This window comes from Dendrobates tinctorius, unplaced genomic scaffold (genome assembly GCF_039654945.1).
Source record: "Dendrobates tinctorius isolate UK_male_01 unplaced genomic scaffold, ASM3965494v1 ptg000209l, whole genome shotgun sequence".
In the NCBI taxonomy this organism is placed as follows: Eukaryota; Metazoa; Chordata; class Amphibia; order Anura; family Dendrobatidae; genus Dendrobates; species Dendrobates tinctorius.
Genome location: NW_027361876.1, coordinates 2,184,366 through 2,206,656, shown reverse-complemented (window position 1 = coordinate 2,206,656; position 22,291 = coordinate 2,184,366). Strand labels below are relative to the sequence as shown.

At 44.1% G+C, this 22,291-nt stretch overlaps 1 protein-coding gene across 2 annotated transcripts; it reads right to left on the bottom strand.

Moving 5' to 3' along the window:
* Positions 1 to 3,258: 3,258 nt before the first annotated feature.
* Positions 3,259 to 15,801, bottom strand: SLC38A2 (solute carrier family 38 member 2). Of its 2 annotated transcripts, none has more exons than XM_073554240.1 (16): positions 15,612 to 15,801; positions 14,193 to 14,418; positions 13,947 to 14,025; positions 13,743 to 13,858; positions 13,004 to 13,077; positions 12,827 to 12,919; positions 12,646 to 12,727; positions 10,846 to 10,928; positions 10,028 to 10,086; positions 9,695 to 9,877; positions 9,496 to 9,575; positions 9,309 to 9,409; positions 8,043 to 8,164; positions 7,242 to 7,386; positions 6,913 to 7,010; positions 3,259 to 6,665 (listed from the first exon to the last, which is right to left on the bottom strand). In XM_073554240.1, exons 2-16 carry the CDS (start codon positions 14,309 to 14,311, stop codon positions 6,567 to 6,569), a joined length of 1,533 nt encoding a protein of 510 aa, XP_073410341.1. In that variant the 5' UTR covers positions 14,312 to 14,418; positions 15,612 to 15,801; the 3' UTR covers positions 3,259 to 6,566. The 2 variants fall into 2 exon arrangements, with proteins under 2 accessions (XP_073410341.1, XP_073410342.1); XM_073554241.1 differs by lacking the exon at positions 15,612 to 15,801 and adding an exon at positions 14,760 to 15,148.
* Between the last annotated feature and the right edge of the window lie 6,490 nt (positions 15,802 to 22,291).

Below are 22,291 nucleotides of genomic sequence, written 5' to 3'. Positions count from 1 at the left end.
TAAGAGAGCCTGGGGTCAGTACCAGAGCATTTGAAGGCAACTGCCCTGACTTCCATACTGGGGATCCCTTTAAGAAAGGCCTGGGGTCAGTACCAAAGCGCAGAGTGGATTTGCCTTAACTTCCATACCAATGATCCCTTTAAGAGACCCTGGGGTCAGAACCACAGAGCTGAGTGGAACGGTTTTAACTTGCATACCGGGGATCCCTTTAAGAGAGGCCTGGGGTCAAAACCAAAGTGCTCTGTGCTCCTTTCTGTGGGGCAGACAATGGCTGGGAGCTTATGTTCCCAGGGATGCCAGATTTCTCCCACTCAGTCAGTGTCTGCTGAGGTGTTGTCAAGTGGGAAAACTTGCTCATAGCAACCAATCACAGCTCAGCTTCTTTTAACCAGCTCTGGCGAAATGAGATGCTTAGGCCTTTTTCACATTTCCATTTTTTGATGTCAGTGTAAATCCACCAGAATGTGAAAAAACGGATCCGTTTCGGCACATACGGAGGCCACCGGATCAGTTTTTTTTTTACGCATTATCAGCTAGTGGTCGAAATTTAAAGGAGAGACAGATCCTTTTTTTTGCAAAACGGAGGATTTTGACTGATGGCAACAAACGGAAATGTGAAACAGGCCTTAGTGATTAGTTGCAAGGAAAACTGTTGTTCACAGCAACCAATCACAGCTCAGCTTCTTTTGAACAGCTCTGGCGAAATGAAAGATGCTTCGTGATTGGTTGGTGATACACACGCACGTACATTCAGTTATATATATATATATAGATATTGGAAATGGAAACCGCAGTGCAGACGCTGCGGTTTCTAAACCGCAGAAAGAATTGACATGTCAATTCTTTCTGCGGATTCCTATCTCCACCTTTGTGGAGATGGTGAAACAGCAGGGCCAAACCGCAGTATAATCCGCAGATAAACCGCAGCAGATTAAGCAGCGTGTGCACATACCCTTTGGCTTGCCCAATACGCGCCAAATTATGTCATCTCAGAAGCTGCATTCCCCTGGTCGTTTGGAGGGAGACAGCCAGGGAGTGTATATTTCCTCCATTTTGCCCTCCCAAGGTACTATGTCAGCAAAGGTGTTGGCTGGCGGAGTACCGAAGGTGATTGATTGGCGGGCGAGGAAAGTAGTCAGCTGGGGGCAGTCATGTGAGGGCTGTTGCCTAGGGATTACTGTCTCTGCCGTCTCTTTTCAACCGACCCTTTTCTCTCCAGTGAGAGCAGCAGGTGCGCTGCAGGAGAGTAGGGGCAAGGCTCAACCCTCTCCATTCTGCACCGTCCATTTCACTGGAGGGGGCTGGGTGCAGGGCGAGCTGGGGTTTTTGGGTTTCCTGCTCGGCGCCAGGTGCGGAGCCTGCATGGGGACTGAAGGGTGTGTAGAGACGCTGACTCAGGGGAGTGCAGGAGGTCTCCACGTCCCCTATCGCAGGGCACTCCATTGTATCGGTTTCCCTGGTGTTTCCCTTTATTATTTAAATTCGCCCTGCTGGAGGCGGTGTATCCAGATACACGTGTAATTCTGAAATTCGCCTGCTGGAGGCGGTGTATCCGGCTGCACGTTATATTATTTAAATTCTCCCTACTGGAGGCGGTGTATCCAGGGTCACGTGTGTCAGAGAAATTTGCCCTGCTGGAGGCGGTGTGTCCAGTCACACATAACCATCACAGGAGGTAGCGACGGCTGGGGTGCAGGTCAGAGAAAAAGGTAAGTGGTGTCAGTGACTGACATCGCTAACCTCTGTGTGCTTTAGGCAGGCAGTAGGTAGCGCCCCTTGTAGGCAGGTGCTACCCCTCATCCCGGCCCTGACTGCCATCATTGCAACAAGTTAGTGAAATGTCTTTCTTGCTTCATATTCCAGAATCAGTCATGAGTGGTATTATTTAAAACTGAAAGTGTTTTGGAGCAATAGCAACTAAGCTACAAATTGTAAACCACATAAAGTTACAGAGAAGGATCTTAATGTGCTGAGGTGCAGAGTGTATAAACAAGGTCAATACTCTGCTGACTCAATTGAAGATTTCCAAAAGTTATTAAGCATTGAAATCAGTATAAAAATTGTGCACTGGAAGCTTCATGGCATGTACTTTCACAGAGGAGCCACATGCAAGCCTTACATCACCAAGCAATGCTTCTAAATAATGCTTCTAGTGGACTCTGGAGCAGTGGAAACTTGTTCTGTGCAGTGACACTGACAAATCACACTTCTCTGACAATCTGATGAGTCCATGAAAGCAAAATCTTAATGATTCAACATACCAAGACATTTTGGACCATTTTATGCTGGAAGAAAAGGAAGGCGCTTTTCTGTTCCTGCGCGACTGTGCCCCAGTGGACAAAGCAAGGCCGATAAAGGCATGGAAAGAGGAGTTTGTTGTGGAAAAACTTAACAGAAACCTGTCCTCAACTCAATTGAACACCTTTAGGATAAACTACTATGCTTGTCCAACATTATAAATGCTGTTCTGGATGAATACGAAAAAAATTCTAACAAACACGGCCCCAAAATCTTGTAGAAAGTCTTCTCAGAAAATTGTAAGCCGTTTCAGTTGCAAGGAAGGTGGGGAGACCAACTACACATAAATGCTTTGGATTTAGAATTCGAGGACAGAAAAACACTGAGTAGATATAGGTGCCTTATGGTAGTGCAAAGATTTCTGGAGGACAGTACAAGACAGAACCTTTTGTTTGGAGACATGTTTTTAAGGCAAATTTTGGCTTCTTCCTCAGGCCAACAAAGAAGGCAGTTCGCCTTTGAAACATGTTCCCAAATAAAAAGGTTTTATACTGTAATATTTATGATTTTTTTTGAAAATCCTTGTCCTCCCATCTGGAACCATATCTACTCCATTTTTTCTAGCCTCGAATCCTTGTACAACGGAGTGGAGTAGCACTCGCCCCTGAAGTGAGGCCGCCGTGACTAGTGTTTAAGGATACCGGCATAGTTGTGGAGTGGTGCCTACAGATACCCAACCTGTCCAGGTAAGAAAAACCCTCTCACCCTTATCTTACAAATGGCATCTAGTACATACTACCTTAGATGAGCGCAGTCGCTTTTTTTTTTCCTGAAAGACCTATTGATTTAGAAAGCATTGTCTTAAATGCTCCTAATGTGCACGTTTCAATACGTTTGACCATATAGTGTAACCACGGACAATATTATGTCAATACAATATTTTAAACCAAGGATAATTCCTTTACAGCATATACATTTTTATTTTTTAAACATATGAAATATTGTAGCACAGACTAGGTATTTCATATTACAGATTTATTTAAGATCATTTAAAAGCATACAATGTTTCATTGAAACTCAGTCTTCACCAACAGCTCTGACTGAGTTGCTGGCTTGAACAATAGCCATATTTTACATTTATACAGAAGATGCTAACATGGACCTCTATAGTGTTATATAGTACAACCAGATAAATAAAAATCAGACACTATCTCTATCTCCCAGAAATAAAAAAAGGTTAAAATAATTGATATCACTGGTTTATTTACATCAATGGACCCTTAACTGACAAATGTTGTTTTCTCAAGACCCCCAAAAACCATTTGATAACTGTTAGACAAATAATCATTTGGCCGGCAGCTTTCGATTATACAGAAATGCTCAGCTCGGCTGACCGAACATTCCTCTGATCTCTGCTAGAGAGCCACTGCCCAACTTCTTTAGCGGCGGCCCATCTCCAGGAAGATCACCACCTTTCAGTGGAGAGACAGGAGGCCCCTATGCATATATTAGATGGTTAGCCGATCCTGTCAATCAGTGGATTTGTACATTCTTAGTCTAATATGGATAGGGACCTTTAAACTTCCATACGTCTCTCCAGTTGCTTTAAGAGTTTGTAGAGCAAACAGGTAGTGGTAAGCCTCACAAGAAGAGTCCATTCATCTTTTAGTGAATGCTAGATTGTTAAGAAAGCCTAAGGGCATAATTTCATGAAAGCATGAATTACATGAGTATTTACTGTAAAACACACTACTCATAGATTAATAAGAAGCTACTGTTTTCTCCAGTTCTATACAGTAATATAGGTGTAAAGGTTTTGTCCCATTAATCACCTTTTCAGTGCCAGAAACAATTTTTGGTTGGGAACTGGACAAAAAAAGAAAAAAATTGGCGTTACTTAAAAAGGCTATTATGCCTATTAGTGAGGCATTATTGTATATATGGGGCATTATTTTATACATGGGTGTTAATTTCACAGGATATCTTGCATTTCCTGCATGATAACATACAAGATATTACACATTTCTTGCACGATAACATACAGGATGTCTTACATTCCCTGCGAGAGAACATGAAATCGCAAATTATTCACCTCTTCTCCATCACAAAGAAAAGGGCGCGTTTCCTAATTAACATAACTAGATCTCGGAAGACAAATATCTATTGAAATTAAACACCGCACTGTAATAAAAGATAGCCCATAGTTTTACTGGTGTCAATAGGTTAGGCTACTTATTTTCATGATCGATTTCCCTATTCTGAGTAAACCTTATAGAGATAATGAATATAATAAAAACACACAACAAACAAAGAGGCCTATCTACAGCAATATTTTACAGATTTATATATGTACATTTTTCTACTATACAAACATCATAAATATTGAAAAATAGGTTGCCTTTCGATGCGTCAATGTTGTATAAATAGGACATACGAGTTTATAGTCATCTATGGAAGACGATGAGGTGAAAAAACTGAAATGTTTGCTTCGAAAAAAAAGTGGCAAAGGGGTCTGTCTGGACTATCACACATAGCAAAGGTCAAGTACCTGTATTGCTGTTAGCAATAGTAATGAACGACGTAGTGTACATACACAACGAGTTTCAAAGAAGAATAAAGGTAAATCTTGTGATTTATGTTAGCAGAGGTATGTGTAGAAATAAATTGACCTGTATAGCATATAAATGACCTAGAAAATTATGCCTGTATCAGAGCATTGTTGTAACTTTTCGGATAAATGGCAGGCATTACAGTATTGGTGGCTTGCCAGTGTTGCAGTAACTACTGTGTGAAGGTGAAGGCCACCTTCGAAGATGGCTCTCTGCCTTCACGAGACAGTATCACTGATGTTGCTGTCAAAGTAGTAGGCCGACATGGCATACATAAACACTGCTCTGTGAAGCCCAGATGTCCGCCCTAAAAAATTAGCATTTTTTTCTCTCGTCAGTAGTGATATCATGGAGATATGAAGCACAGTTCATAAAATTACATTTGATAGGTACACTTTAGTTAACAGAAGTAATAATCTAGCCCTCACATAAAACCGTTGACTAAGCCTGGGTCCAGAAGGCCATATTTCACAAACTACTGCCCAAATTGACCACGAGTCTTATGGCGCAAACTCACAGGCTCGCATACGACTATAAAGCTGTAAGTTGAGGTCAGTAGACTCCGGTCATTGTACATACAGACTGTGAAATACGCCTGGCTAAAGTTGACCTTGGGGGCTTCAACATTTAATTGCCACCTGCCACGAAATAAAGCTATGACCAGCTATATATTTTCAGGTACCTGTCATATTCACTGGCAGTGGGAATCGGTGTAGCCTACAGTACTGTAACAAAGACTCGGTGAAATGTACGCGGTAAACATTGTATGACTGAAACAAGTGAGGCCCTGTGGTTTGTAAATGAGAAAAATTATCCTCAAGTAATTCAGTTTTTCATAAATAAAACTTTAAATATTTGAAATAATATACACGGTGTAAACTGCCGCCGGCATCAATAAGTTAGCTATTTAAATATCTCACTTTTGTACCATGCTAGGACTATACCCGCAGTCATATAATACAGGCTTTGGTGACCCTCACTGTAGTAGGTGGATTATGATTACAATTAATGGATTTCCCGTATTGCCTAAAAGTTCTGATACAAGGCCTTCACGTCAGCGCTAAACTCGGTCACAAGAACTGATCGTGAACTGCCAGTAAACCTGCACAATGAATTTCGATAGCAACTGTCTAGTACAAATCTGAACACCTTCTTTCAATCAGACCTTCCATATTATCATTTTTTTGCCATGTGACAAAATAAATATTTCGTAAAATACTGATGTTTAAAGATACTGAAGGAAACCAACAAGGATTTCTTAAGTACAGTTTTTTTTGCATCGCTCCCCTTAGAAGTGCTTGACTTTGTTGAGCATTTTTGGTACATAAGGGGATTGTGTCCATCAAGTCATGTTAACACCAGATCAGCGTAACATTTACTCACATCAATTGGTTCCTGTAGGCACATTCAAGTATTAACAAACAATTACAAGTAACAGTAATTGACAACAGCCATCCATGTGGCTTCAGTAAAGTTTTGATAATTTGACCATTCTCCAGAATGGAATAAAAATTACTTCCTCCTATTAGAACCTTAGGATTAAGGATGGTATTGTCCAATTTGAGGTGTAGAACCAATTTCTCAAGAGTTCTCGAGTTCTACAATTTATGGTATCTTGAAGGAAGTGACACTGCAAGCAAATGGTTTTCATTCTCAGTAGAAAGCTTGGGAGTGAACAGTTCCACTTTAAGAAAAGTGCTGGGTCCCTCACCAATTCAATTAGTGCCCATCAGAGGACGCAGTGTGTACCCAGTCAATGATAATGAGGGTCATGCTGCCAATCATCACCACAAATCCACTGATAAGAAACAGAAGAGCCTAGAAAAATAAACAGAAGTTGTTATTTTATATAAAAGGCACAAGACATTAAATTCCAAAAATGACCATTAGAGAAAGCTATGCTGCGAGATATAGCTTATTTTATGGAACTAGTCACTAGTATGACAAGTAAACCTCTTTGGTCAAGCATATGATAATGAAATAATCTGTGTGTTTCAGTGTGGATAAAACGCTTCTTTTAGGTTTCAATATCAGCTCTATTTATTAAATAGGTAAAAAGACTTACCCCAATTTTTTGAACAGAATTCATGGCTTCCTTCTTCACTAACTTGATGTAAAAAGCAGATGGTAGGATGAAAACCAACATAGCAGCAGCAGAGGCACCTGTATTACAAACCGTAATGGTACATTAGACTATGGGATGAAACTAAATACAAAACTAGTTATGGCAAATTATTTATGGCCATGATACAATGGCTATCCCACGGATACTAAATTCAAGCAGTATGACAGTGGCATCGTGGTAACATTAATAAAAATTTTATTTCTATAGCGCCAACACATTCCGCAGCACTTCACATTTTAGAGGGGTAACAAGAAAAGGTATCAACTCACCAATGAATCCAAAGATGTCTCTTATAGTGGGAACAAAGATAACAAGGACATTGGTGAATGCCAAAATTACAACTGTGATCAGAATGTGACGCCACCATGCAAAGTCCTTTCCTGCACACAGCAGCTGAGTGATAGAACTGCGGATCTAAGAAAAGACAAGAACAGCATTAAAATATACTTTTAGAAAGACGATCTGAACATATCATCATGACTGCACACTGCATTGAACATTAATACCACATGTTGTAGAAATGTCTAGTTAAATTAGCATTTAGCTCATATAAGTACCGTATATGATGATTTTAAATTAGATGCAGGTCCATTTATATGAAATATCACATCTAATATAATAGAGTGGTCTAGGAGGCATGTGAACCATACTGACACTGGGGTTATTGATTGCTTATCCCCTTTCCGTGTGGGATTGCACTTTTTTTGCAATTTCACCGCACTTGGAATTTTTTTCCCGTTTTCTAGTACACGACTTGGTAAATACAATGGTGGTGTTCAAAAGTACAACTCGCTCTGCAAAAATCAAGCTCTCACACGGCCATATTGATGGAAAAATTATGGATCTGGAAAGAAGGGGAGCAAAAAGCGAAAACGCAAAGCCTAAAATACCTCCGGTCATGAAGGGGTTAAAGAAAGGGTCAACAGGCTACCTGGACAGCAAGGCCAGGGAAATAATCATTATTTGCCGGGATAAAAAGAATACATTATTTATTCTACCACCTCTGGAAAATAAACATATTGAAAAAAAACTAAATTATAAAAGTATGTATATATTATTTTTACACTTACTGGGAAAATGACAATGGGTACAGTTAAGGTGACCGCCATGAGAACCGCCAGACGCACAATTACGAAAATGATTCCTCCTGCAACTTTTGAGTATGTGTGGAGCAACTCCGGCTCAACATTACCTGCAGAAAACAATTATCATCAGACTAAAAAACGAACTCAAAATACACTTTGCAATGAGAAAAATTCCATAGTCTGCTAAATACAGTTCAATGTTAAAAGGCAAAAAATATCAAATTCAATGGAGGATGGAATTAAAAGCTATTTAGCTGTTGGATAAAAAATATATTTTTTTTTTCACGATTCTATGACAGTTACCGTATTTCACGCATTATATGATGCACTTTTTTCCCCAAAAATTTTTTTTGGGGAAATGGGGGTGCATCTTACAATGCATATATATCGTACTGGTACCGTTGCTGCAGGCTGGGATGAGGAGGTGCCCGCTGCTGCTGCGGGGGGGGATCTGCCGACATTTCGTGAAAGGCCAGAGCCACCCCGCAGTTCAGTGCTGAAATCTCATCTCCCAAGATCTTGATGTCAAGATCTCCATCTGCGCATGCGTCGCCCCCAGTGGCCATTTTCCCAGAGTCCACCGCACAAGAGGAAACCACGAAACTGCGGGGGCCTCTGGCCTTTCACGAAATGTCGGCAGAGGCCCCCCACAGCGGCGGACACCCCAGGCAGCAGCAGTGGACACCCCGGGCAAAGGCAGCGGCGGACACCCCAGCAGCACCGCCGGGGACACTCGCAGCAGCGCACTGCACATCGGACCCCCCCCCCCTTCCGACCCTGCAGCATCACCCCACCCCTGCCTCCTCCATCAGTGACCCTGGGACCCCGCTTCACCGCAGCCACTACCCCCGGTAAGCAATAAAAGACGCATGGATTATAAGAAGCACCACCATTTTATTAAAAACATTTTTTTCGTATTTTTCTCCTCAAAAATTTGGGGTGCGTCTTATAATCCAGAGTCTTATAATCTGAAAAATATTGTCCTTATGCCCCTAATATTTGTCTCTTTCCTTTTTCCCCCACACAGATTGTAATCCCTCAGGAGCAAGTCTCTCTCTGTAGGGGGTAGTCACTAAGTAAAGTCATGCACATGGTAATTGCTTGTTTTATGCATGCACACGTTCTCTCTACAGCTCTCTAGCTGTTAAAGGCCCCCAAAAAAGGATAATATACTGGTATATTACTTTTATAAAATTGTTACAGCAACATAAAAACAATATATACATATTTATATATTTATAAAATATTTACCGTAAAAAGTCAGATAGCCGAAGAGAGCTGCCAACAGATACATGACAAACATGGCAAAGAAAGACACATTTGAAACATTCATCATCCTTTTACGACTGCGTCTGTGGAAAGAGAGAATAGTGTTTAGTACACATTCATTGGCAGCAGTCAGGGTTATTTTCCAAGCTTAAAATAGAAAAGAACATACCCTTTAAGTTCCTGGTAGATGGGAAGGACAGCTGGATGACAGACAAAGGAGAAAGTCAGGATGGGCACAGCATAGACCGTCTGTAGATAAAAAAAGCATGTTTTATTACTTGCAGCATCAACATGTTATACATTTTTATGATTTATTTTTTTTTTAACAGAAGGAACCAGAACAGTCTGAGGAACAGAAGTGTAGTTACCTGGGAGTTAAATACAAAGTATTTTGGCCTGCACATGTCATCATCATCATGTGTTACATTGAGCTCTGCACCATCCGTGTGGGCTTCTGCGGTCAGGTGGGACAATGTGTTGTTCAAAGTCGAGTTAAAGACATCATTTGTGAGCCAAGAACCACATGTGATTTCAAATTTCTTGTAGATCACCTAAAATAATAACAAAACCATATATACTTTTATTACAATATATATATATATATATATATATATATATATAGATATATAGATAATTATATATCTGCTATCAACTTTATTAACATATATTCAATGATATGAGAGAAAAAAGAATGTACTTACAACAATCAGGAAAAAGACCATACACAACAGGGAAAAGCCACTTGTGTAGCCTAGATATCCTGTAATGGAGGCAAAATAGGAGTGAAATTAGTTCTAAGTCCTGTTAGTTCTCCGGTAGCAGACCCCTATGATGTGACCTTCAGAAATGCCTGAATGACATATTATAATATACTATAAATGTTTAATAATCCACAACTGTAAAATAACACATGTGGCTTACAAAGATGTATATGTCTGACATTTTAAATGGAGTCTGCCAACATGATTTTACCCCCAAAACTGTGCATGTAGCTTTTTCATAGATAAGTCCAGCAATACCTTTACATAGCCAGTCCTTTTCTCCATTACTGAGAAATCAGCCTTTGAATTGATATGCAAATGAGGCTGAAGAACTATTTGTAGATCTGAAGTCTCTGTCACTCCAGCTCTATTCCCTGCCCAGTGCTGACTCCTCCTGCTTAGCTGACTGCTCCTTTGTCTAAAGTCACACAGCAAAGAGGCTGTCAGTCAAGTAGGAGGAAGCAGCTTTGCGCGGGGAATAGAGCTGGAGTGACAGAGGCATCAGATCTACAATAAATCTTCAGCCTCATTTGCATATCAATTCAAACACTGATTTCTCAGTAATGGAGGAATGGACTGGCCATGTAAAGATATTGTAATACTTATACTTTGAAAGAGCTACTTGTGCATATAAATAGTTTTTTTGGGCTGGGGGAGATCCTGCTGACAGATTCCATTTCAAACTTACAAGTATATCAAGGTTATATTTTCATTTTGCATAATTCATCAACAGATCACAGTGATGCAGCAAAACTTACCTAGGTTTCGTAACAGTGACAAAGGAAGAATGAGGAAGACCGAGACCATCACTACCAAACAATCCCCATTTAAGAACCAAGCACTGGAATACAAAAAAACAAAACCTTACTTAGAAAAGTAAGAGGAAAAAAAAATACATAGTAGTGGCATCAAACAAAAAAAAAAAAAAATCAAAGTGTTCTTTTAAAAAGTAATGAGAATATTTGAGCAAGTGGGTAATTATGGTATAACTGCAGGGTCTAGTGTATGGAATGAAGCCTGGGGTGAATACATCCAACTTGTAAACCACGTTTCATCTTTAAGATGAAGAACGTTAAATCTCTAGATGACCGATTTCTTGCATGAACCAATATATTGTTTATAGCAGTGGGTTAAGGAAAAAGAAAAAAAAAACAAAAAAAAAACACACAACTTGAAAATATTCTGTAATGGCCTACTCAAAAGAGCACTGTCCTCCACCCACATACATAACTGTGGAATGCTCTTGGCAGAAGCTGTGGTGCATGAAGTCACGAAACAAACATGCCTTTACCATCAACATTCTCTGCGAAACGTTAGAAGACGGTTTGGCCTCCAGATGAATTCAGAACATACTGTAACAGACGTGGGACTGCTACAGAAATAGATATTCATGGAGGACCTGCTCCAGGTATGATCTGTCTTCTACTTGATGATGCAGTTCAAGAACGTCAGTAAGGTCGCAATGTGACAACAGCATATTTATGACTTGTGCTTTCGCTTACGGCAAGTCAACAATGACTCACACATACAGAAAACTTGAGAGATCTACTTTTTGGCCTCGGGGTGGTACTCTTAAAGCCAGCATAAAGGAACATCGGTGTGCTGCTCAGATTATTATTGTCACGGTCCATTTTTGGAGCCGTGGCAGAATGTGGATTCTTATAGAAACCTTTTCCCCCCCGGTGGCCGCTGGGGTTTACTACAACTGTAGTTGCTTTTGGGTGCTGGTTTTGCCACCGGTGGCCGCTGGGATTACTACACGTGTGAATTAACCAACAAGTGGTGACTACTCCGCCCTCCTTCCTATAAAAGGTCGTCATGTGCAGTAAGTCACTGTTGGTAATATTGTTCATTTGTTATCCAACCGTGGTGAAGACTGGACCTACCTGGTGGAGAGTGGGTTCAGCATATCTAGAGCAGTGGAGTTGCTGCTGGATGCTGATCGGATCCTTACTCTGTTGCTTGGAGCATTTGCAACAGAGCAAAGCTAAGTTTTGGGTTTTAGTTGCTTTAACCCTGTGGTGTCTGTTTTATTTTCCTTTGTGAGTTATTGGGTGCAGTTCACTTATTCCCTGTCTCACCTCCTGAGGAGGGGATTGGTGGTTTAGCTCAGGGCTAAACAGGAGATCGGGACAGGTCGGGGACTTGGGCCTCACTACCTTCAAGTGTACCCCCAAGTTAAGGAGAGTCAGGGCAACCCCTTAGCCTGAGGGGTAGTTCAGGGGCCCAGGTTCCACATCTCCTGCTTTGTCCCAACTGCCCCGTGACAATTTTTTTTTTTTCTTCAACTATATAAAAGGAGTGGCAAGAAATTTCTACTAATTGCTTTCACAAAGCAAGTGATGTACATTTATAATAGACTACATATAATATATTATATACGTAATAGACTTGGCTTAAATATTTGGGATAAATATCTTAAATATATCAGAACTGTAATAAATAATGAGTCTATTCAAAGATCCTTCTGTCAAAGGTTTTTCTTAGATAAAAACATTAGGACAAAAGATAAACACTATATGAGCAAATAAAATGAATGTGTAGAGCAATGTACATACTTTGGATCAACATTTGGGCCGATTAATTCTTTGATCACAAGAGGCAGTTCATATTTCACTATGTAGAGGTAGCTGGACATAGCTGAAAAATAAAAAAGCAGTATAAGAATAAGACAATGTCTGAAACATAAGCTGTGATGTAATGGGAGGTCATTTCATTACAGTGCAAAGACAATCTCACCTCCAATGTTCTGCATGGTGACAGATCCAGAAGCTGCAAGTTTTCCAAAAATGCCGAACGCTTTAAACCCCAGTTGCTCGTATAATAAAGAACCTGTAGAAGAGAACACGTCATTGCCATGGAATATAATCAATCTGGAAATTGTTTGATATTTTCACAATGTGACCAAAAACTCACCTCCTTCATTTGCCGTCTTCAGTAATAAGTGAATAGAATATAGAGAGAATACTGAAACGAATGTCAATAGGATCCTGTGTGGAAAAAAAAAAATAAAAAAAAAATGATGCATTAAAATAAGGCAACCCCATCGTTCATGGAATTATGGCCTTGAGTCAAGATCTGCGACGTCATTCTACACCTTACAGTAAATATTGCACATGATTTAGTAGCTGTTGATTATCATAAGGGTAAGTTTGTAACGTAAAACTTTTGTGAATGTAAAACATACTTGGTCAACTACTTAGTGGCAGCTGCCAGGTACTGCAGATTAGCTACATTCATTTGAATAGGAACTGATCCTCGGTAACATATTTCCATATTTTATCACTAAAAGGTTGTAATTATCATACGTCATTTGTTAACAACCAGAAATGTAAATAATAATATTTAGGAAGTATCAAGAGATACAAAGTAGCAAACCCAAGGCAGGATTGTGATTGATTTTGCACATTAAATGGCAGGCTACAGGGAAGGTCACTACAGATGATACTTTGTCCTTGCGAGAATCGAGAACTAACATGTCAGCGGTGATACAATACGAGCATTGCTCCATTGATACAATGGGCATTATTGTTCTGAAACATTTACACAACTACTGCCTCTAGTGGCGATTAACGGAAAGACACAACTGAGAGCACAAGAGTTCTTTATACTAAAATAATAAAATAGAAGAAAAATAACACAACATAAAACTTACATAAAAAGTGCAATCCCAGTGTTAGCCATGGCATAGGATAGACCCAGAATTCCACTTCCAACGATGGCGTTACTGAGGTTAAATACTGACATGCCAAATGATGTGGTGCCCGGGAGCTGAAAGAACAGGATCCATCAGTCACGTTTCATAGCTACAAATAAGATCAGGCCCATCGGCTTATTGGACGTTTGCTATTCGACTTACATATTCTGTCTCGCATTTCTTTTTCGCCAATGTGGGTTCAAGCAAAAAATTCTGGTTTTCTGGATCCATATCGTAATGGCTGGAATGAAAATAGCATACTGTCAGAAATAGATTTCAATGTTAAAAGTCCTTTATTCAAGTGCCTTGTTAGGTTCTGACCACAAGGTTGCATTAACACAGGGTGTGTATAATATATATTATGTCTCTGGATGGTGGTAAAATTGAGATAGAGAAATGCATGCTAACCCTTTAATTGAGGACTTTTTGGCTGGATATTCCGGATAATTAAAATCGTCATTGCTGTTAGAACTCATGCTGTCTTCATCCGGAGAGATATTGAACCGTCCCATCTCTTGTTTGCTCATGATGACGATTTGCGTCAATAAAAGGGAATTAAATAAGGTGTCCACGCGTTTCGCTGATGTAGACGGTGTGGCTGATGCTGATCCCGCTGCTGCGCTTGGCTCTTTGCCTGCAAGGATGGTATAAACGTCAATACTGCAGTGTGCAACATGGACCACGTGACGCTCTATGATCACGGGTTAGACAGAAATGGAGGGTGGGGGGGGGGGGCAGTGAGGAGAGAGTGGAAAAGTACTAGCTATTCTCCTCCAGCACACTGCGAATCCCAAGCACCGCCTCGCCCCCTCCCGGCTCCCTCTCCACCCTCACCAGTCAATCAAATACATTCCAAGGCCATGAGCATGATTCAAGCCCACCAAGTGAACCCATTGTTTTCAGGGTCTCCAACGAAAAAAAAAAATCTATGTATACAATAATGAACAATCCTGACTGTTACATTGTAGGGTCTACCTCTTACTCAGGTGAAGATCTACTCCGCTACCGTGTTAGAAGTGATAGATACACGTCCACGCTGCATCGTACAAGACGCATTTCTCCAGCAGATACTTCCAAAAAAATCTATATCAGGCGACTAGAATAATCCAGCAATGGGCCACGAGAAAATGATTCTTCAGTTGGAAAAGGAAGCCATTTCTAACATTAAACTGTAATTAATATGTTATTATAAAATGAAACGTATATGATTTCAGGTAGAGGAGACCATTTACGGAAAACATGGATGTACGATACAGCCACGGACCGGTTAGTAGTAATGGAGAGAAGATGACGCTCCGGACAGGAATTTGTGGGAGAAAAACGCGCCGGTGTCTAGAAAATTCTCTCCAAGGGCTGAGTTACCAGGAAAAAAAAAAGAAAAAGCATCGAGTACATAGGAAAGGTACATGGCCACTCCCTGAGCTCCCTCATCCTCCTCCTCATTACACCCTCTGCCATAGAGGAAGGCAGAATCTGATGCAACAGCCACATGCTATTGAAGCAGATCCATCTATCAATGGGCAATCACCCCCAGATCATGGGGTCTTCAAGCCAAAACCCCCCATAAATAAAGGATCCTCCATGGTGAACGACACGGTCACATCCATGCTGCACAGATATGATATGGCACCGGGCACGGACCTGCCTAGGCTGAATATTAATGGTCCTCATAGGAGCAGTATATATTGGATCTGCACCACAGAGCCCAGCCATCCCTCCACATGATCCAGGCTGTCCCCTCGCACCGTGTGATAAAGGCTGTCACATTGCCAGCCTTGTGAGATGCCCCCCACATACACACACAGCCCCCGCAGCTCTGCCACTTACCTTTTCGCGGGGCTCCTCACCAGGCGCTGCGGAACGTAGAATAGTCCGGCAGAGGTGGCAGAAATAATAATAATGGCTTCCGCCGGCAGCTCTGTGTGTACACGGCGCGGTGCTCCTGCGGTGACTGAGCGGCACTAGGACACTCTCCTTATTATGGAATGTTACTGAGGAGGAGTGGCGCTGTGAGGTGGGGCCGCCGGCGTCATGTACACACAGCACCGTGCTTGCCGCCTTTGTGTATCAACAGTGCTGAGCCCGCCTTCTCCAGTCAGGGCGCAGGGTCATGGCCGCCGCTGCTGTGTTTGTTGTGTGCTGCCAGGGCCACGGCTCCAGCACCAGCCATGTGTCACTTGTGCAAGTATTGTCCTGACATGGCGGCCGCTGCTGTGCCCGCATTACTAGGGTGACCAGTCAGCTTCCTTATTGCCCTATGAAGTGTTTCGGAGACCGTCCTAATGGTCACAGCTCCGTCATTCAAGGGCTGCTGTACACACGGCACTTTGGCTGATTTTTTCCATCAGTTTTTTAGTATTTTACAGTAGCCAAATTCTTCTAATTCACATGTTGCATGTTTTCACATGCGTTTTTTGACTTGCAGTCCCTTTTAGGCTACTTTCACACATGAGTTTTTTGCCGTCAGGCAGGATCCGGCTATTTTTGAAAAAACGGATCCGGCATAAATTTTGGAGAACTGTAGAAACGGATCCGTTTTTCTGCCGGATCCGTCTAGCAGGTTATATCTGTTTCTGGGGGCTGGCCAATTGGATCTGAGCATGCGCAGACTTAAAAAAACGGATCCGGTGGCTGGATCCGTCTTTTTCTGGATCCGGCGCCCATAGACTTTCATTGTAGCAAAAAGCCGTAAGCGTCGGATCCGGCGCTTCCGGCTTTTTCGCCAGAGACAAAAAACGTTACAGTAGCCGTTTTTTCCAGACGCCGGAATGAGACAAGTAGCCGGATCCGGCACAAAACGGATGAAACGCAATGCCATCCGGCGCTAATGCAAGTCAATGGGGGAAAACTGGATCCGGCATTGCATTTCGCCGGATCCGGTTTTACAAAAAAAAGCCGGATCGCACCTGACGGCAAAAAACTGATGTGTGAAAGTGGCCTTAGGCCGGGGTCACACTGGCGAGGAATACGGGAGAGTGAGAGGCGCTAAAAGCACGCATTACACACGGACCAATGATTCTCTATGGGGTCACTCGCACCAGCCGTATATTTCTCGTCTGTATTCTACGGTCCATGCCACTCGCAGCATGCTGCGATTGTCAGCGTACTACGCCCGTAATACGCCAATGCAAGTCTATGGGTGCGCAAAAAATACGGATTACACACGGACCACACGTGTGACTTGCGAGAAATACGCACCAGGTGTCTCTTGGCTAAGCCGGCAATTCAGTGCGCTATACAGTAAACTCACACAGTTTTAATAAAGAAATGAAAGAATAGATATAGACACATAGAATGCATATATATGTATAAATATATATATATTTATGCATTCTATGTGTCTATATCTATTCTTTCATTTCTTTGTTAAAACTGTCATAGGGCTCCATTATATGTCCATTTTGCAAGCCTGCGAGAAAATCTCACCATACGGATGCCATACGGATTACATACGGATGCTGACATGCGCAAAATACGCGACCACACCTTGATTACGGATGACATACGGAGCACTGTTTAGGGGTCTGTCATCCGTATTACGCATGTAAAATACTGACCGTATTTTGCGCAGGTTAGTGTGACTCCAGCCTTAGCCTTTTTTACTGAACTCCTTTTGCTGCTGTGACCAAGGAGGTTTATCAGCAAGTAATTAAAAAAAAAAGGATCAAAAGGTGCCCAGAGAATGAAGGCTAAATGTAACACCCCAATGTGTCCTGCGATTGCTGCAGCCTGGTATCTGCTGAATATCTGATCTTTCCACATAAAAAAGGAAGAATGACGCTGTGAGTGAACATAGGCGTACATGACTACCGCCAGTGACGCCACAGATAGGCCCATTTCTGCTGCTCTCCTATGGGTATTCGATGCCTGAGCATGAAGGCTGGCATTATAGACACTTCTGGTGCCTGAATGGTGGTTTCACACAGCAGTGGAGTCCAGCTTTCCTAAGTAACCACCCAGCCTTCCTGACTACCCTCTTACATTTTTCTTCATGCCACTGTTCCTCTGCTGTAGAATATGCTGGAAATAGTGATGACCTGGTTGCAGAGGAGCCCCAGCTTTCCCAAGTAACCACTCAGCTTCCTCTGACCATATTAGTAAGCAGCTTTCAGAATGCCCTGTCCAAAGGGTATGCTGGGAGTCATGGGTTAATGGTTGAAATGCAGCCCCAGTTTCTCTAAATGGCCACATCTTTCTCTCCCCTGATGTGGCACACTTCTGAGTGACCATTTGCGGAACATTTCTGAGTGGACACAGCTTTCCCTCCATTGCTGTGTCACTTTTCTGAGTGGACACTCAGCTTTCCCTCCATTGCTGTGTCACTTTTCTGATTAGCCACTCAGCTTTCCCTCCCCTGCTGCAGCACTATTCTGAGTGGTCACGCCGCTTTCCGTCCCCTGCTACGGCACATTTCTGAGTGACCACTCAGCTTTCCCTCCCCTAGTGCAGCACATTTCTGAGTGACCACTCAGTTTTCGAACCCCTGCTGCGGCACTTGTCTGAGTGACCATTCAGCTTTCCCTCCCCTGCTGCGGCACATTTCTGAGTGGCCACTCAGCTTTCCTTCCCCTGCTGCGGCACATTTTTGAGTGACCACTCAGCTTTCCCTCCCCTGCTGCAGCACATTTCTGAGTGACCACTAAGCTTTCCATCCCCTACTGCGGCACATTTCTAAGTGACCACTCAGCTTTCCACTCCCAGCTGCTGGACATGTATCCATGTTGTGAGGCAAGGAAGCATATGAGGTAAAGCGTGGATACTTGGGAGAGCTTGAGGTCCACTGGAAGTATGAAGACTCTCCTGGCATGGCCTATAACACAGCCTTAAATAGGACATGTTGGAAGTCACAGGTTAAGGCCTCACTCACTACCGTACAGCTCGGACGAGTGCTCCTGTGCCCGTGTTATAGGGCAGCACCCTGACCCGTGTTATAGGACCGCGCCCTGACCCGTGTTATAGGGCCACGCCCTGACCCGTGTTATAGTGCCGCGCCCTGACCCGTGTTAGGGCAGTTTCACACGTCAGTGTCTCCGGTACGTGTAGTGACAGTTTTATCACGTACCGAAGACACTGACACACGTACACATTCGAGTGAATGTGTCTATGCAGATGTCAGCGTGTTTTCACGGACCGTGTGTCCGTGTGCAAAACACGCTGACATGTCAGTTTATATGCAACGGCACGGATCACACGGACCCATACAAGTCAATGGGTCCGCGTAAACACGTACCGCACACGGATGCTGTCCGTGTGCGATCCGTGTGCGTTTTTAAAAGTCAAAGGGTTAACACTGAAAATATTTTTTTTAAAAACACGGACGCACGGACAGCATACGGATGGTACACACGGACATACGGATAGCACACGGATGTCACACGGATGTCATACGTATGCACACGGACACACGGACATGGATAGCTCCGGTACCGGAATTATCTGGACGTGTGAAACTGCCCTTATAGGGCCACGCCCTGACCCGTGTTATAGGGCCGCGCCCTGACTCGTGTTATAGGGCCGCGCCCTGACTCGTGTTATAGGGCCGCACTATGACCCGTGTTATAGGGCCGCATCCTGACTTGTGTTATAGGGCCGCACTATGACCCGTGTTATAGGGCCGCATCCTGACCCGTGTTATAGGGCCGCACTATGACCCGTGTTATAGGGCCGCATCCTGACTTGTGTTATAGGGCCGCACTATGAGCCGTGTTATAGGGCCGCATCCTGACTCGTGTTATAGGGCCGCACTATGACCCGTGTTATAGGGCCGCACTATGACCTGTGTTATAGGGCCGCACTATGACCTGTGTTATAGGGCCGCATCCTGACTCGTGTTATAGGGCCGCACTATGACCCGTGTTATAGGGCCGAATCCTGACTCGTGATATAGGGGCGCACTATGACCCGTGTTATAGGGCCGCATCCTGACTCGTTTTATAGGGCCGCACTATGACCCGTGTTATAGGGCCGCACTATGACCCGTGTTATAGGGCCGCATCCTGACTCGTGTTATAGGGCCGCACTATGACCCATGTTATAGGGCCGCATCCTGACCCGTGTTATAGAGCCGCACTATGACCCGTGTTATAGGGCCCCATCCTGACTCGTGTTATAGGGCCGCACTATGACCCGTGTTATAGGGCCCCATCCTGACTCGTGTTATAGAGCCGCACTATGACCCGTGTTATAGGGCCCCATCCTGACTCGTGTTATAGGGCCGCACTATGAGCCGTGTTATAGGGCCGCATCCTGACTCGTGTTATAAGGCCGCACTATGACCCGTGTTATAGGGCCGCACTATGACCTGTGTTATAGGGCCGCATCCTGACTCGTGTTATAGGGCCGCACTATGACCCGTGTTATAGGGCCGAATCCTGACTCGTGATATAGGGGCGCACTATGACCCGTGTTATAGGGCCGCATCCTGACTTGTGTTATAGGGCCGCATCCTGACTCGTGTTATAGGGCCGCACTATGACCCGTGTTATAGGGCCGCGCCCTGACTCGTGTTATAGGGCCGCACTATGACCCGTGTTATAGGGCTGCATCCTGACTCGTGTTATAGGGCCGCACTATGACCCGTGTTATAGGGCCGCATCCTGACTCGTGTTCTAGGGCCGCACTATGACCCGTGTTCTAGGGCCGCATCCTGACTCGTGTTATAGGGCCGCACTATGAGCCGTGTTATAGGGCCGCATCCTGACTCGTGTTATAAGGCCGCACTATGACCCGTGTTATAGGGCCGCACTATGACCTGTGTTATAGGGCCGCATCCTGACTCGTGTTATAGGGCCGCACTATGACCCGTGTTATAGGGCCGAATCCTGACTCGTGATATAGGGGCGCACTATGACCCGTGTTATAGGGCCGCATCCTGACTTGTGTTATAGGGCCGCATCCTGACTCGTGTTATAGGGCCGCACTATGACCCGTGTTATAGGGCCGCGCCCTGACTCGTGTTATAGGGCCGCACTATGACCCGTGTTATAGGGCTGCATCCTGACTCGTGTTATAGGGCCGCACTATGACCCGTGTTATAGGGCCGCATCCTGACTCGTGTTCTAGGGCCGCACTATGACCCGTGTTCTAGGGCCGCATCCTGACTCGTGTTATAGGGCCGCACTATGACCCGTGTTATAGGGCCGCATCCTGACTCGTGTTATAGGACCGCACTATGACCCGTGTTATAGAGCCGCATCCTGACTCGTGTTATAGGGCCGCCCTATGACCCGTGTTAGGGTATGTGCACACGCTGCGGTTTCCGCAGCGTTTTTGGCCGCTGCGAACCCGCAGCAGTTTTAGCTGCGGTGTACAGTACCATTCAAATGAATGGTCCAAAAAAAACGCTGTGTAGACGTTGCGGAAAAATCCGCGCGGATTTGCTGTGGTTTTGAAACCGCAGAAAGAATTGACATGTCAATTCTTTCTGCGGAATCCGCAGTGGGTTCCTATCTCCACCATTGTGGAGATGGTGAATCCGCAGGACCAAACCGCAGGCAAAACCGCAGATAATCCGCAGGTCTTTTGACCTGCGGATTATCTGCGGTTTTTGCAAAATCCGTGCGGATTAATCCAAAGCTGATTCCGCAGCGTCTGCACACACCCTTATAGGGCCGCATCCTGACTTGTGTTATAGGACCGCACTATGACCCGTGTTATAGGGCCTCACTATGACTCGTGTTATAGGGCCGCACTATGACCCGTGTTTTAGGGCCGCATCCTGACTCGTGTTATAGGGCCGCATCCTGACTCGTGTTGTAGGGCCGCACTATGAGCCGTGTTATAGGGCCGCACTATGAGCTGTGTTATAGGGCCGCACTATGACCCGTGTTATAGGGCCGCATCCTGACTCGTGTTATAGGGTCGCCCAATGACCCGTGTTAGGGTATGTGCACACGCTGCGGTTTCCGCAGCGTTTTTGGCCGCTGCGAACCCGCAGCAGTTTTAGCTGCGGTGTACAGTACCATTCAAATGAATGGTCCAAAAAAAACGCTGTGTAGACGTTGCGGAAAAATCCGCGCGGATTTGCTGCGGTTTTGAAACCGCAGAAAGAATTGACATGTCAATTCTTTCTGCGGAATCCGCAGTGGGTTCCTATCTCCACCATTGTGGAGATGGTGAATCCGCAGGACCAAACCGCAGGCAAAACCGCAGATAATCCACAGGTCTTTTGACCTGCGGATTATCTGCGGTTTTTGCAAAATCCGTGCGGATTAATCCAAAGCGGATTCCGCAGCGTCTGCACACACCCTTATAGGGCCGCATCCTGACTTGTGTTATAGGACCGCACTATGACCCGTGTTATAGGGCCGCATCCTGACTCGTGTTATAGGGCCGCACTATGACCCGTGTTATAGGGCCGCATCCTGACTCGTGTTATAGGGCCGCATCCTGACTCGTGTTATAGGGCCGCATCCTGACTCGTGTTGTAGGGCCGCACTATGAGCCGTGTTATAGGGCCGCGCTATGACCCGTGTTATAGGGCCGCCTTCTGACTCGTGTTATAGGGC